This window comes from Choloepus didactylus, chromosome 2 (genome assembly GCF_015220235.1).
Source record: "Choloepus didactylus isolate mChoDid1 chromosome 2, mChoDid1.pri, whole genome shotgun sequence".
NCBI classification, from domain to species: domain Eukaryota; kingdom Metazoa; phylum Chordata; class Mammalia; order Pilosa; family Megalonychidae; genus Choloepus; species Choloepus didactylus.
The window spans coordinates 192,755,446-192,769,824 of record NC_051308.1 but is presented as its reverse complement, the minus strand read 5'-3'; the positions used below and the strand labels follow the sequence as shown (position 1 = coordinate 192,769,824).

Here is a 14,379-nt window from a genome sequence, read left to right as displayed (position 1 = left end):
CTCAGAAAATGCACAATTAGCATGGCCAGGAAAAGAAGGCAGACACCTCAAAACACAGAACAACATCTTGTTATGTACCAGGAACAAAAAACTGTGCCCGACCAGTTACCCTGCATTTTGTTATCAGTGTAATAAACTCCAACCCATGTCCCCCCAAACATGTCAGGAAGGGCTGCGGAAAAAAGATGTCCCTTTAATAAAACGTTATCAACATATATCGTACACAAACTACAATGTATCATAATTACTTTTTTTTCCTCTCTTAATTCAGAACCAGACTACAAAGTAAGAAAAAACACAGAAACAGCTACAATGTTCCCAATAATCCGCACAAGGTCTTTTTTCAGGCAGATGATATCTCACATAATATGATATACATGGATCAGAAAGGGGAGGTAATAAAACAAAGACCAGCTACAGGGGAGGGGAGGAAGGAGGAGCAGGGAGTGTAAATGTACAAAGAATCCGGGTGTCTTCGAGGGCAAGACACAAAGGTTTTGATGAGGGGCGGTGAGGTGAGGGGGGGCCACGAGGCACCCCTCCTGGGAGGGGGCAGGCTCCACGGCAGGGGTTGTAGGCTTTGGAAAAGAAAAACAAGACAGGAAACTGCATGTCTGTTTGGTTGTTGGCCTTCCCCTACCCCCCGCCCCGGGCCCCCCAAAAACTATTCCAAAGTCTTTCCATTCAGTTCCAAGCATATACAAAGCAATTCTGCTCAATATTCCATCTTTGAAAAAGAAAGAAGAGAAAAAACAAGAAAACCCAAACTCCAGCAGTGCCCAGCCATGCACAGAACGAGAGTGTGGACAGGACGAGTTCCATGTCCAGGTCACAGCCATCCCGGTGGTGGCCCCGCGGGCCCCGCTCCAGGCCACAGCCCGGCTGCCAAGGTCCTCGCTGGGAGGACTGGAGGGGCGGGGAGGCCAGGGTGGGAAGAGAGGCCCAGAAGAGAGGAGGAGGAGGAGCAGGGAGAGGAGGAGGGGGAGCAGTCCTGGGAACACAGTGCATGCCACCGGGTCACAGCGAGGGTCTTGACCCTGGGACCCCCGCCTCGGCTGTGGCAGGATCCGGGATGCGGGTCGAGCGGCCCTGCCCCCTCCAGCCACACGGTGGGGGTGGGGCGGGGGCTGGGGAGGGGCTTCTGGGGTCCAAGTTGTGCTGCTGCTGTCGCCACCACAGCCGGGAAAAACCAAGCAAAAACAAAACAGGTTGCAGCTGCCCCTCCCTTGCCCGTCCACACCAACCAAAAACCCCAAATGGAAAAGGGTGAGTTCCTTTTTTGTTTTCTTTCCCAAAAAGGCCTTTTGAAAGAAACCACCGATTGTAAACTGTCCAGTTTATTATTATTATTTTTAGATGGCTACAAAGACAGTGTGAGATCTCACACCTAGACTAGCTTTCCTGGCGGCAGGGCTTGGGTACAGACAGACAGCAAGGGCTTGTTTTTTTTGTTTGTTTTTTGTTTTGTTTTTTCTTAAAGAAGAAAGCAAAGAGGTTGATTGGGGTAGGGTGGGGGGCCTGCTAGAAGCTTCCATTTTTAAAAATTTTCCCCCAAAAACCCCCCCTGAAAACAAATAAAAAAAAAATCCCAACAACAATAAAACCCCAAACAAAAACAACAACAAAAAGTGTCATGTACATAAAAGGTCCTTTTGGGAAAGGGCAAGGGGTAGGATTTTTCTGGTCATTGCCTTGAAATATATTTTTTTTTATTTTGAGTTTTGTCCTTCATGTTTTACGGAATAAAAAGTTCGGCCTTTTTATTGCATGAAACTAAAATTAGGGAAGGTGGGGGAGTGGAGGGGGAGGGGGCGAGGGGGGAGCGGGGGAGACGCCCCTCCGCCAGCTCCTGGGTAATGACACCTCACTTCTTCTTGCATAATTTCTGGCATCTTCCCGCCTGCAATGCCGGCTCTCTCAGCGTCTCGGAGAAGAGGAGGAGGAGGAGGGAGGGACGAATCACACACTCATCGTCATGCTTGGAGAATACTGGAAGGGGAGAAGCAGAGAAGGAGGTCGTGAGGGCCAGTGGGGTGGAAAGAGGCCATGGCCGGGGCTGGGGTGCCCGCAGGCTTGTGAAGGCCGACAGGGCAGAGCTGAGCAGGGCCAGGACTCAGGGATCGAGGCTCAAGTGGAGAGCCAGCGCCCAGGGCCTGCCTGAGCCCCTCTGCTGGGAGATCTAGAAGCCAACGGAGCCTCCCCCTGCCCTTTGCCAAACCAGCATCCTTCCAGCCCAAAGAAGCAGCAGCCCCTGCCTCCTCCAGCGGAGCGGGCTCCTGAGTGGAGTCCAGTCTAGGGTTCTCAAAAGCCAGAGTAACCATAACACGGTTTCTTCAGATGAGATTGCAGACAGAGGCCCAACATGGACAAACAGAGGGCCAGCCCTCTTGCACTGAGACCCCTGGAAATCACTGGTTGCATAAATCTGCCTCCCCAGGACAGATGGAAACGGATTCCCAGGGGCAAGGCTGCGGTTGGAGCCCAAGTCTCCCAGTTACCTGCCCAGCGCCCATCTGGCCACACAAGCTGTATCAGTGCCAGAGGCATCGTACCTGCACACAGCGGAGGAGAAGGCAAGGGCTCTGTGCCTTGGGTGGAAAAATCACCGAAGCAAAAGGGTGTGGGCAGTAAGTGGCCATGAGACCCCACTGCTCTTTGGGGAAAGAGTGCCCAGGCCCCAGAGATGAAAGGACCGGGACCCTCTTGTGTGCAGGGGGCTTACATTGTCGTTTTGGAAGGAGTGGAGGAAGTTCCCTCCTAGTTCGCCGTCGTCTCGCGGAGTGCCTGGAGGATTGCTAATGCCACTTATATTGTTAGGAGAATTCTGTGGAAAAAGGAGGAGGAGGTGAGGCCCCTACATCCCCAGCAACATCCTACACAGGTGGGGAGGTGGGCAGGATGGCGGGCTGCTGGGGAGGACACAGGGAGCTGCAGACTCACTTTTGGAAGTCCATCTATGTCACCTGACCCTGAAAAGAAAGGAGAATCCAACTCAGCTTCTTGCTCGCCCTCCAGCCGAGGGGCCTCCAGTGTCTGAGGGTCGCCCTTCCTACCTGTGCTCCTTGGCCTGGGGCACTCACTGCCTCTCTCTCAGGACCCTCCTGTGTGCCCACCCGAGTCCAGAGCTGAGGACCAGGCCCGCTGGGGCTGGAAGCTGAGCACAGAGAAGCTGCCCGGGCAGGCTTACCTAACGATCCGTTCATGTGGTGCGGCTCCATGCCACCCATGCCGCCCATCGGGCCATCCGAGCCAGGACCCATCGGGAACTGAGGGAGAAGCAGAAAGCACAGCCGCTCAGTGGGCCCCAGCCCTCGCAGCCCTCCCGCAGGCCCACACAGACAGTCGGTCAGTCAACAAAAGCTAACCAAGCACCTGTGGGGGCCCAGGCCCTGGGCTACAGCTGTAGCAAGAGTGCTGCCAACCGGTGCTTCCATTCCAGTCGTTTCTCTCACGTGCTTGGACCTCCAGCACCCTCAGAGCTGTGCTGGGCAGAGATGCTCAATCCCAAGGCGGGTGAGGAAACAAACCCAGAGAGGGAAGAAAGTAACCCCAGGGACCACCCAGCTCCCAAGCTAGGCCGCTCCGATCCCACCGCAGGGCTCTGCCTGTCCCCTGCCAGAACCTCCCGCACAGACTCGTGGATGGGTGCTGGACACTGCCAGGCCTGGGACCAAGAATAGTAAAGCTTATCACCCCACTTTACAGAAAAGGAAACTGAAGAATATGTAGGTGGTGATGGAGGGATTGGAATCTGGGCAGCCTGGCCTAAGAGCTATGACACTAGCCTCCTCCAAGCTCTTCTTTAAGAAAGAAGAAGTTTCTTGGGAGCAGGAGGTGAGAGGAGCTGGGTGAGTGAGTGAAGGAGGGGCCCCGAACGCTCGGAGGGGCAAGAAGCCCCGAGTTCTCTCCTCGGGACTGTGGCGAGCAGTGGAGCGCGCCCATACAGAAGCAATGGTGTGCAAAGACCAGAGGCTCAGAATCGGAACCACGCTATCCTCGCCTGATCACAACCATCTCACAAAGGAAGCCACCAAAGGCCGGGGACAGCCGGGGCCTGGTCCAGGAGCCACAGTGCCATGAGGAAGTCTGGATGTCATGGTGGTAAGGGGGTGGAGGTGGTGGAATAGAGGGGCGTGGGACTAGGCACTAAAGACACAAGCCAAGTCACACCTGGGCCTCAGCCTGGAGGAGGAGCTCACGGCCTTGGACACTCAACTGCAGTCTGCAGGACAGACTGGCTGAGTTCCAAAGAGAGCTGCCAACATCACTGCTGCAGCTCCTCGTGGAGGCACTGGAGAGAAAGCAGAGAAATCCAAGCAGACTGCATGGAGGAGGCGGCAAAGGAAACCACAATTGAGGAGACGAATTTGGGCAGAGACAGGTCACGCAAAGTCATTCTAGTCAGGGGTGCTGTATGGTGTGGCCGGGGCAAAGAGGATGTGCGGGAAGTGAAGTGGAGATCAGACTGCATGGGTGGGGGCTGAGGAATGGGCCACTTCCCCACAGCCACCGACTAACACACATCGTGGGTGCAGGTGCCGTCGCCTGCCCAGGGGGCCTCCTAGGGCAGCTCAGGGCCTTCAGGGCACCATTTGTCACCTGGCAACACATTTCATGTTTATTCACCCTCGTCATGTGAGGACAAGGCTAACCAACTTTCTAGAGAGCCAAATGTGGACACAGCTTTGCCAGACCACACAACTTCAAAACACGGTAATATAATCTGTGATAAATAATTATGCACATTTGTTACTATTTGAACGAATGTGAAAACAGGGTATTAATTTGAAAGTATATGGATGTATACATTATCATTTCTTAAAAGTATATGGTTGTATATATTATCATCTTTTGAAAGCATATGGTTGAATATACTATCATTTTTTTTAGTTCCGAGAGATTCACATACCATAGAATTCACCCATTTAAAGAGTACAATTCAATGGTTTTTAGTCTATTCCCACAGTTGTGCAACCATCACCAGAACATTTTTATCACCCCCAAAAGAAACCTGTGTCCATTAGCAGTCACTCCCCATTCCTCCTTCAACCCCTCAGCCCCGGACACCCACTAATCTACTCACCATCTCTATGGATTTGCCTATTCTGGAGAGTGTATGTAAACGGAATCATACAGTACATGGGCTGTTGTGACTGGCTTCTTTTCACTTAGCATAAGGTTTCAAGGTTCATCCATTTTGTAGCATCAATCATTCCCTTTTATGGCTGAATAATAATCCGTTGTATGAATATACTGCATTCTTTTAATCCAGTCAATGGCCATTTGCGTTGTTCCCACTTTTTGTCTATTATGAATTGCACTGCTGTGGACATTCCTGCACAAGCTGCATGGACACACGGTTTCATCTCTCGGGGTATGTATGTGGGAGTGGAATTGCTGGCTCATGCGGCAACTCTATGTTTAAACTTTTGAGGAACTAACAGACTGTTTTCCAAAGGGCTATACCAATTTACATTCCCACTAGCAACGTGTGAGGGCTCCAATTTTTCCATGTCCTCACAACACTGCTATCTGCCTTTTTTATTATAGCCGTCCTAGCGGTATCTCGTGCGCTTGATTTGCATTTCCCTAATGCCATAAAGTTGAGCATGTTTTCTTGTGCTTATTGGCCATTTGTACATTTTCTTTGGGAAAATGACTGTTCAGATCCTTTGCCCATTTTTTAGATGGGTTTTGTCTTTATGTTAATGAGATGCAAGAGTTCTTTATGTATTCTGGATACAAGTCCCTTACCTGATAAATGATTTGCAAATATTTTCTCCCATTCTGTGGGTTATATTTTCACTTTCTTGATGGTGTCCTTTGAAGCACAGAAGTTCTACATTTTGATGAGGTCCAATTTATCTATTTTTTCTTAGTCACTTGTGCTTTTGGTGTTGTACCCAAGAGGGCTTTGATAATTCAAGGTCAGGAAGATTTACTCCTTATGTTTTCTACTAAGTGATTGATAGGTTTTAGTGGTTACAGTTAGGTCTATTAGCTGTTTTGAGTCAATTTTCATATAACATGAAATAGAGGTCCAACTTCATTCATTTGCATGTGGATACCTAGGTATACAGCAATACATTTCTTTACTTTTCTGTTACATAAATGCTTTAAGCCAAAGAACAATAGGACTAGTTAACAGCTGCAAAAATAGGACTAATTAATGATTTGTATGACAAAAATGATAATATTTGTAGGCTTCTGTCCTGATACAGTAATTTAACACTACTGCTTATATCTTTTTAAAAGACCATAAACACAACAGAACTGACTAAACAGATATTGCCTGTATTTAATAAAAAGGTGAGATGTTTTTTCTGACCCATGATGCGCTTGGATATTTTTACTGCTTCCTTTTCCAAGAGAACACCTCTGAACCGCCTGCAGTCTTAGGGACATCCTTCTCTTCCTTTATGTAGTGGTAAAACTGAAGACACTCAACCATAAAATTTGCTTTGACCTGCGGCTCTGCACCCTCGCCCAACGTGATGACATTAAGCTAAAGGTCCTCTCCACAGAAGTGTTCGCACATGGAATACTTAGGATTTTACTCACTAGCACAGGTGTCGAGGCTTGTATGTCTTAGGTTCTAGCTCTCTGAAGATGTCCATCCACTTCATGTCTACAGGCTTGCTGTGGTAGACCAGCTGTTTGTCAATCAGGCCCTTTGCATCTTTGGATGCATCAGATGAGCTGTCCGTGTCTAAGACGTCTACCATTTCTAAACGCTCTGAAGCACAACAGACGTCATTATAAGTTAAACCTCTCTTGCTTGGGGAAAATGGTTTTAAAGCACAGAGGTAATATGAACTTGTGAAATCAAAGTCAGATTCCAAATAATTTAAGTGTTTTAATAAATTGAGAAAGTTTATTTTATATCTTTAGCTACCCCTTTCTGGTGACATTTTTTGAGTTCTGAAAAAAAGTAGTTAATTTCATCTACTGTGTGAGACTTTTCACAACCTACCCATAACATCAAACAACTTCAGGTACAGTCGGTTCATCCTTTCCTGGGTTCCATGTGGCCCCTGTAAAGATCACCAGTTTTGAAGAGCGAGCATATACACTTGTTTTGCTGGAGTTCCTTTCTCCATTCTCATCCTCAATGTATTTCCAAATTAGAGACGGACATTCTTCTTGTCTCACACCTTTTAAGATTTTTCAGAGCAGGCCAACACTTGAACATTTCTATGGCCAGTGACAATGACAAGTACCCTGTGGGCACACGTCTAAGGAGGTGCTCGCCTCCATCTCTGTGACATACAAAATCTCACGAAGTAGTTCTGCACACCGTGAGGAAACTGAAAGTGACCAAAAACTTCCATCATGAAAGCCTCGATATCACAGATAAGCAAAGCTAGCCCCTTTTCAGCAGTGTTCTGTACGAGGTATACGTGAACATCTTTTCATTTTCTTTGGTAATCAAGTTAATAGACCAAATGAAATTTGCTAAGATACGTGCGTGAACTGTCTACCAGAGATGCAGATAAATGAGCAAACAGTGGTTTGTGTTCCAACAAGAGAACAATCATCTTTTGTCTTATTTCTGCAATTCCACTAAAATCTTCATAGAAATCAAGATGACTTGAAATTCCGTTTTTCAAAGCCAAGTACCTAAGTGCTAGGGCAACATTTTTGGTGTCAAGATTCAGTGCACCCCTTGATATACCCAGAGAGCAAGGTCAGCTCCACATGTACAGGGCCACCACATCTGTTATCAACGCCCCCCTATGTTCACCCACAGGACATCATAGCTGCATCCTCTGAATCAGGAAACATAACTGTCTCGGTGCACAGCGCAATCACGGGAACAACACAAAGATGCCCGTTCATCTGTGTGGTGTGCCCAAGCTAATGCAGCACTGGCCTCCCAACTGAGCACCAGTGTCTGCTTGGGTGACAGAAAAACTTCTGATCAATTTAGAAGTACACGCCTTTCTCATTCCGGCCTTGTGAAATGCAGCCCCCGTAAAGTGCTTTCACAGCCCCTTCTCCAGCCTACCCAATCCCAAATTCCTTCTGCATTCTGTACGGGATGCTCTGCTGTAGTTACCGACCTCCCTAATCCAGTGGCACGTGTCCTTGCTTGTCATTAAAATAACCAGCGTTTAGCCTTCTTTTTTGGTGACAACTGGGTCAGGCTTGTGCTGGGATTGTCGTCACTCGTTTTCATTGTCTGAACTCTTAGAAAACATGGTCACAATATTCACAGTGTTCAGAACTAGACTAGTGCGATCTTCACACAAAGCACAACCGTGGATCTGCAGGCGGAGTCAGAGGCGGACCGTGTTGACACTCATGACGACAGCGCACCCGAGGCACATGTCTCAGAGGGACACAACCCGGATGACCCTAAAACCACAGCTGACAACTATGGAAGGCAGGTACTCTATGCCACATCCATCTGACATGAGTGTTTTCAGTCCCTAGAGTTTTGGGCCACCATATGCATTTTGTACTTTCCCCCTAACTTTCTATATCCACTGCTGAAAACCAAAAACCAAAAACTGCTAAAAGCAGGACAGCAGGCCATCCTAATGTGGCAGCAACGGGGAGGTCAGGTGGTGGGTGGGGAGGGACACAGGAGGCGTGGCAGGCGACTTCTAGACAAAGCCCTCCCCCATCCCGACCCGAGGCTGCCGGGAGAACTGTCTGCAGTGTCCTGGATGGGACAGCATTTAGGACTTGGGTGACTTCTGTGTCTCCTCAGGAACCGAGCCAACAAAACCAAAGGGAGCACCCCAAAAGGCCGCATGCCCCTCAATCAGGCCATAGACAACTCTGGGGCCCCAAGCCTGCCCCCTGGCCCTGCAGTCCCCTGTGGCTTCCCTCAGTGCTGACTGAGTCACCCGGCGGCTCCCTCCAGACCCTGAGCTCCCGAGGACAAAGCCAGGCCCCATTCACCTCCCGCCTGGCTCAGAGGCAGGAGTGGATGTTTAGGGAATGAGCGGATTGTCTGTGGAGGTGGATGAGACCCGGCCCTGTGTGCCAGGGGCTCCTGGCAGGTGAGGGTGACGAAGGGAGTCAGAGGCAACTGCTTAACGAAGCCTCACCCACAGCGTTCAGGCAACACACGAAGGGGAGTGAACACTGGCTCCAAGGCATGACAAGTGGGAATCAGAAAATGCAAAGTGTGAGCTGGAGGCTTGACCAAGAGCTGGAACATGGAGAGGTGAAGAGGGGAGGGAGTGGCCTCCAGAAGAGGGAGGCAAAGAGTCCAGAAGGTGCGGGGCACAGAGCTCCCTGCAGCATGGTAGGGCAGGCCCCAGCCCAGACCCCGAACGAGCCCGGTGCTTCCTCCAGTGGCTGCCTCCCTGAGCTCCCACAGCCCAGGAAACGGCACAAGAGGCCGAGTGATTGCCCAGGGTGGGACGCAGCGGGGGTGGGGTGGGGACCCAGAAGTGGGGGGGTCTAGCACCCTCTCTCTGAGCAGAGGGGTGGGGATGCAACACCTCTTCTCTCCCACCCCCTGCCAGCTACAAACGGGGAATGGAGTTGCCCGAGAGTTAATCACTTCTCTGATGGTTTATTTTATTCATCTTTGGTAAGAAATGGCTGAAATCAATTAAACTTGCTTTCCCCTCAGCTGATGAAGTTAATTATGATTTGTTATGGTATCTGATATGTAAATTATTAGAAAGCAGACTTACGTTGGACCGGCTGCCTCCAGGCGGCACCGGATTAATCATTGTGTAGATGTTGTCACTGGAATTTGTTGAATCTGTAGAACAGTGGAAACCCGCAAGTCGGGGGTGATTAATTCGTTTCTTAATTAAAACAAACTCATGGCACTTGAACTCATTCTTTTGTATTTTATCACCTAAAATTTCCTCTAAGTACCACCATTTTCTGGCTAATTTGTATTTAATGAAGATTCACAAAGTTTTTAATCACGGAAAATTCAACTGTGAAAACCACTCAACCCTGGAAACGAGGAATTTCGGGGGGTCTGGACAGCAGCATGGACATGGCAAAAGTGGTAGACGACAGGCTCACAGTCCTTGCCCCAATCCCGACCCGAAGCCAAATCGGGAGCCCAGACTCTGCTCTTGGACGATGCCGGGCAGCCAGATCACCACTGTCGTCTCCCCCAAACCCCAGAGAGAGTCTTTCATCAAAACAGAAAAGGAAAGGCCACAAATTACCCAGGGGCCACCCTGCCAGGATGATGGGGCAGGAGGGAGAGGCAGGGATGGGGCTGGTGGCTCATTAACATATGGAGTGGTTTAAAGTGACCCAGTCTGAATGTAGGTCACGCAACTCATAAAAATGCAAAAGCAGAAAGGGGGAGCCGGAGCGGGAGCTGGGATATCACGGCCGCCACCAGCTCCACCCTTGCAGCTGAGCAGCTTCCCTGGCGTGGGGAGCTGATGAGGGGGTGGGAGAGAGGGTCCCCTCCAGCTCCCCAATTAGCAAGAGAAGGCGCCTTAAGAAATCAGCTCCTATGTTTACATCAGGAGCAGGCATCGTCTTCTCAGGCAGAAACCCAACAGCCTCCCACTTTATTTTTGGGGGTGGGTAAGGAGAGTATGTTGAATTCCTTCTCGCTGGCTGGTATGCTATTCTTAGCTGGGAAAGAAACATAATTGTGAGGCTGTGTGTGTGCAAGTGTGCACAGGCCCACGTGTGGGAGAAAGGATCTCTGATACAGAGAACCAGAAGCCAAGAGCTAGGAAAATTCTAGATGCATCACACGTTAGAATCCTGATTCCAGGAGGCAGGAACCCAAAGGTCCCTTTCTGGGTCATCTAGAGAAATGCCCGCGCTGCATGGGGTTCTTGCCGGCAAGTGGGAGCCAAGGGCAGTGGGTCCCTGCTCCCCAACCTCCCTGCTCAGCCCTGCGCGTCACCAGAGCCGAGAGTGGCTTGGCAGCACTAGGGGGTGAAATCCCTGGGTGCCAACGTGCCGGTGGGCGGATGTGCTGCTCAGTCAAGAAGGGGCAGGCCAGCCTTGGCTCTGGTCTCCCCTACCCCCATGAGATGTCCATGTCACTCCCCACCCAAGGCCTCTTACCTGCAGGACTGGGCATGATGGGTGTTCCGGGGGGGCCACCACCACCAGGGGGACCCTGGAGATGAGATAAAAACCGTCATCGGAAACTCACAGTAATAACATGCGTGGAGAGAGACTGCCGAGCTCTCGCCCTGTCTGCAGCACTCGCCGACGTGGGGCCCAGCCCAGCACTCACTTCAAGCTGAACCTCCAGAGTTCACACAGAGCCAAGCACAGGACTTGGTGGAAGGCTTGAGGGGAACCGGACTTGGACTGCCCCCCTCCTTTCTTTACAGAGGCCCCCGTGGGTGGGTGGGCGTGCATCTGTGTGCTCACGCGCACACCAGGCGAAAACCAGAGGTCTGCAGTGGATGCTTACTGTCCTACTGGTCAGTTCTCCGGGTGGGGATCCCAAATCTTAGGTCTTGTTTGGGAATTTCTGGGCCACCCCAGGCCTATATCAGATGCCGGAATATTGACAGCAAGTTGTAGCATAGTTTGGAACCTGTGCTCAGGACATGTTTTGAAAGGGAAAGAGGCAGTTCTCTTGCATGCTAAATTGCGTGTGGCTGGACACGCAATGCCACAACCCCTCAACCTCTGCCATGCACACACTTACCACGTATGTGCCAGGTGATGAGGAGGAGTATGGAATCTAGAAACAAGATGTGGGGGAGCCACGGGTCAGTCACTTCCTTGATTGGCAGTGCCCTTAGCTTCCAAACCCACTTGGGGACATGGTCCTGCTTTTCCGAGGAAAGGCTGCGGGACCCACTCAGCTACCTGCTTAGTTTCCCCAGGAGGGCTGTGGGCTGTGAGTGAGGTCCAGTTCTCTCCTACAGTGAACTGACCTCGAAGCCTGCTCTCCTCCTGCCCAAAGCCTTGGCAGGGAGCCACGGGGAGGGCCCAAGGAGTGGAAGAGGCCGTCCAGCTCAGAAGGGCAGGAAAGACAGAGCTTTTCCCTGGGACTGGCTGCACTGAGCCCCCTGTCTGCTCCTTCCCCTGAATACGGGAAGCCAGCCTTGCCTGGGACGAGTTGCTCTCAACTCAGACCTTAGAGTTTCTGCAGGAGTGGGCTGGGCTGGGCAGAGCATATTACTCCCCAATACCCCCCCCCACCCATGGGCTTCTCCTCGGAGGCATAAGGTGCCACTGGAGGTGTCGCAGGACTGAAGGAGCCCAGCTGGATCTCCCTTTCCACTGACATTTCCAACCTGGGGCAGGAACCGTACTGCACCCCAGAACCCCTCCTCTGGTGAACACCTCCCACTTAACCTGGGTACTCACTGAGTTAGTACTGTTAGGATTGGGCCAGGGTCTGCCAGCTCCAGGGCCCCTGAGAGAGGAAAAGAGAGACAAGGAGACAATCAGCAAGAGGCTAGAAACTCGAGGGGTGGTGCCAGCAGCGGCAGAATGAGAGGGTCAAAATCAACAACAGGTAGTGCTTCATACAGCCCCAGGGACTTAGAGACCATCTGGTTCTGGGGCTGTAATGTGGGCCCGTGGGCAGAAATCTGAAAACTCCTTTAAGTGCATTTTTCTAGGAAGGGAGTCCACCGAGTCTCCAAGGGGTTAGGAATCGCTAATACACTAGCCAATCAAATGGGCTCTGGAGTAAAAAAAAAACTCACAGGGCTTGAAATCTTGACTGTGCCACTTAAGGCTGTGTGACCTTGGGCAGATTACTTCACCTCTCTGTGCCCCAGTTACCTCATCAGGAAACAGGGTAATAATACCTGCCTCATAGGGTCATTAGGAAGATTCAGAGAGCTAACCCAGGCAGCGTGTTTAGAACCATGCTGGCACGCAGAAACACTGTACAAGGGGCAGCTCTCACCATCTCCATCCTCACTCCACTGAGGAGGAGACTGAGGTCCAGAGAGGCACATGCTGATGAGGAGCCTTCTGGGGTGCCCGTGGGGGTGGGGGTGGGGGCACGGCTCTAAGACACCGGCCAAGCAGTCTGCGCCTTACATGTTAATCCCGGGCATGGCGGGGCCGAGGGAGTTGGGCGGTGGTCTCATGCCGCTGCCGTAATTCTGCAACGATAACCAAGGGTCAGTCTATGAGGAGCAGAAGGGGACCGGAGAGAGAAGGAGGGGGAAACAAACAGACAGAACGTAAGTGAGAGGGTTAGTCTGCAGAAAGGATCTATGAGCAAACAGTAATACATTCTTTTAAAAAGGGTGGGGGGAGAGTGGGAGTGGAGTGACAGCGACACAATGACAAGCCAGCACAGAGGAACGGTCACAACTTTCAATGCATTTCCAGGAGCTTCAAGAAGATTTTCTCAAAAAATCGCAGGGATGTCAGGCAAGCCACTTGTACCTCTGGGCTCCCACGACGCTATCCTGACACTTTCCCCTTGAGCCTGGGGGTTCTCAAGGCAGGTAACAGGGAAGGGACTCAGTAATGGGGCCCAAGTGGGGACACCTTAGAAACTCTGAGCTGTCCCTGCAGTGCGGGCCCACCCCGACGGACCCCCTCAGCATGCCCCGGGCCTGGGCCACACCCTCCCCAATGCCCTGGACAGGCATTCCCAAGTGGGGTCCAGTGCAGGGGAAAAGGAAGGAAACTCTGTATCTACACCCACGGGGGCTGCCTTTCCGTTTGAGAGAAGAGTCTACACAGACCACGGTGCCTCCCAAAGAGTCCCACAGCTCAGCTTGTGGACATCAGTACAAACCACCGAGGCGGAGGGTGGTGGGTCATGGGGTGTCCGGACCAGTTCATCTCCTGCCATAACCAAGGCTAAGCTGCTCCCGGCTCCACAGGCTCTTTTCTTTACAGGAATAAGTACCTTGCCTCCCTTTTCTCTTCTCTACTTGGCAAGCTCCTATGCATCCTACAATACCCAGCACAAACAGCACTTCCTCTGGGATGTCAACCCTACCCCACCCCTTGAGGTTAACAGCTCCATCCTAGTTGTTTTCATAAAGCCTTGTAATCTTGCTCCCCTGTACCCCTCACCATGTTGGGGGACACATGTCCATCTCTCCCAGTGGACTGAGGGCCTTTTGAAGGTGGGGACTGGGCCTGAATGACCTTTATGACCCCCTCACTCCACGCATCACCTGGCACAGACTGGGGCTCTGTGAGTCTCCGCTGAATGAAACAATGAATGAGTGAATCAGTGAATGAATGGACAAATCAATGAGCCTGGCTGCAGCTTAGGCTCTACCCTTGTAGTAGAATTTCAAGAAGTAGGTTGGAATTTTGATGGCAAAGGAACTGTATTAGCTGCCCTTTATTGAGCACATATTACACTTTACATATAGTCTATGGTTTGATCCATATAATAAACCCCAAGGCTGGTATCATTCCCATTTCACAGAAAAAGAGACCAAGGGTCCAAGGGGAGAATGCAATTTGCCCAAAGTC

General features: G+C 51.0%; 1 protein-coding gene across 3 annotated transcripts in view; it reads right to left on the bottom strand.

The window, feature by feature from the left end:
- Positions 1 to 173: 173 nt before the first annotated feature.
- The window catches only part of SSBP3 (single stranded DNA binding protein 3), a 160,067-nt gene continuing 145,861 nt past the window's right edge, over positions 174 to 14,379 (bottom strand). For all 3 annotated transcript variants that reach the window (XM_037827147.1, XM_037827149.1, XM_037827148.1), the window contains 9 exons: positions 12,973 to 13,037; positions 12,286 to 12,334; positions 11,618 to 11,653; positions 11,020 to 11,074; positions 9,657 to 9,727; positions 3,188 to 3,266; positions 2,941 to 2,969; positions 2,723 to 2,824; positions 174 to 1,989 (listed from right to left, as the gene is read on the bottom strand). In XM_037827147.1, the coding sequence (XP_037683075.1) occupies positions 1,960 to 1,989; positions 2,723 to 2,824; positions 2,941 to 2,969; positions 3,188 to 3,266; positions 9,657 to 9,727; positions 11,020 to 11,074; positions 11,618 to 11,653; positions 12,286 to 12,334; positions 12,973 to 13,037 (516 nt within the window). In that variant the 3' untranslated portion in view covers positions 174 to 1,959. The remainder of the gene's footprint in view (positions 1,990 to 2,722; positions 2,825 to 2,940; positions 2,970 to 3,187; positions 3,267 to 9,656; positions 9,728 to 11,019; positions 11,075 to 11,617; positions 11,654 to 12,285; positions 12,335 to 12,972; positions 13,038 to 14,379) is intronic.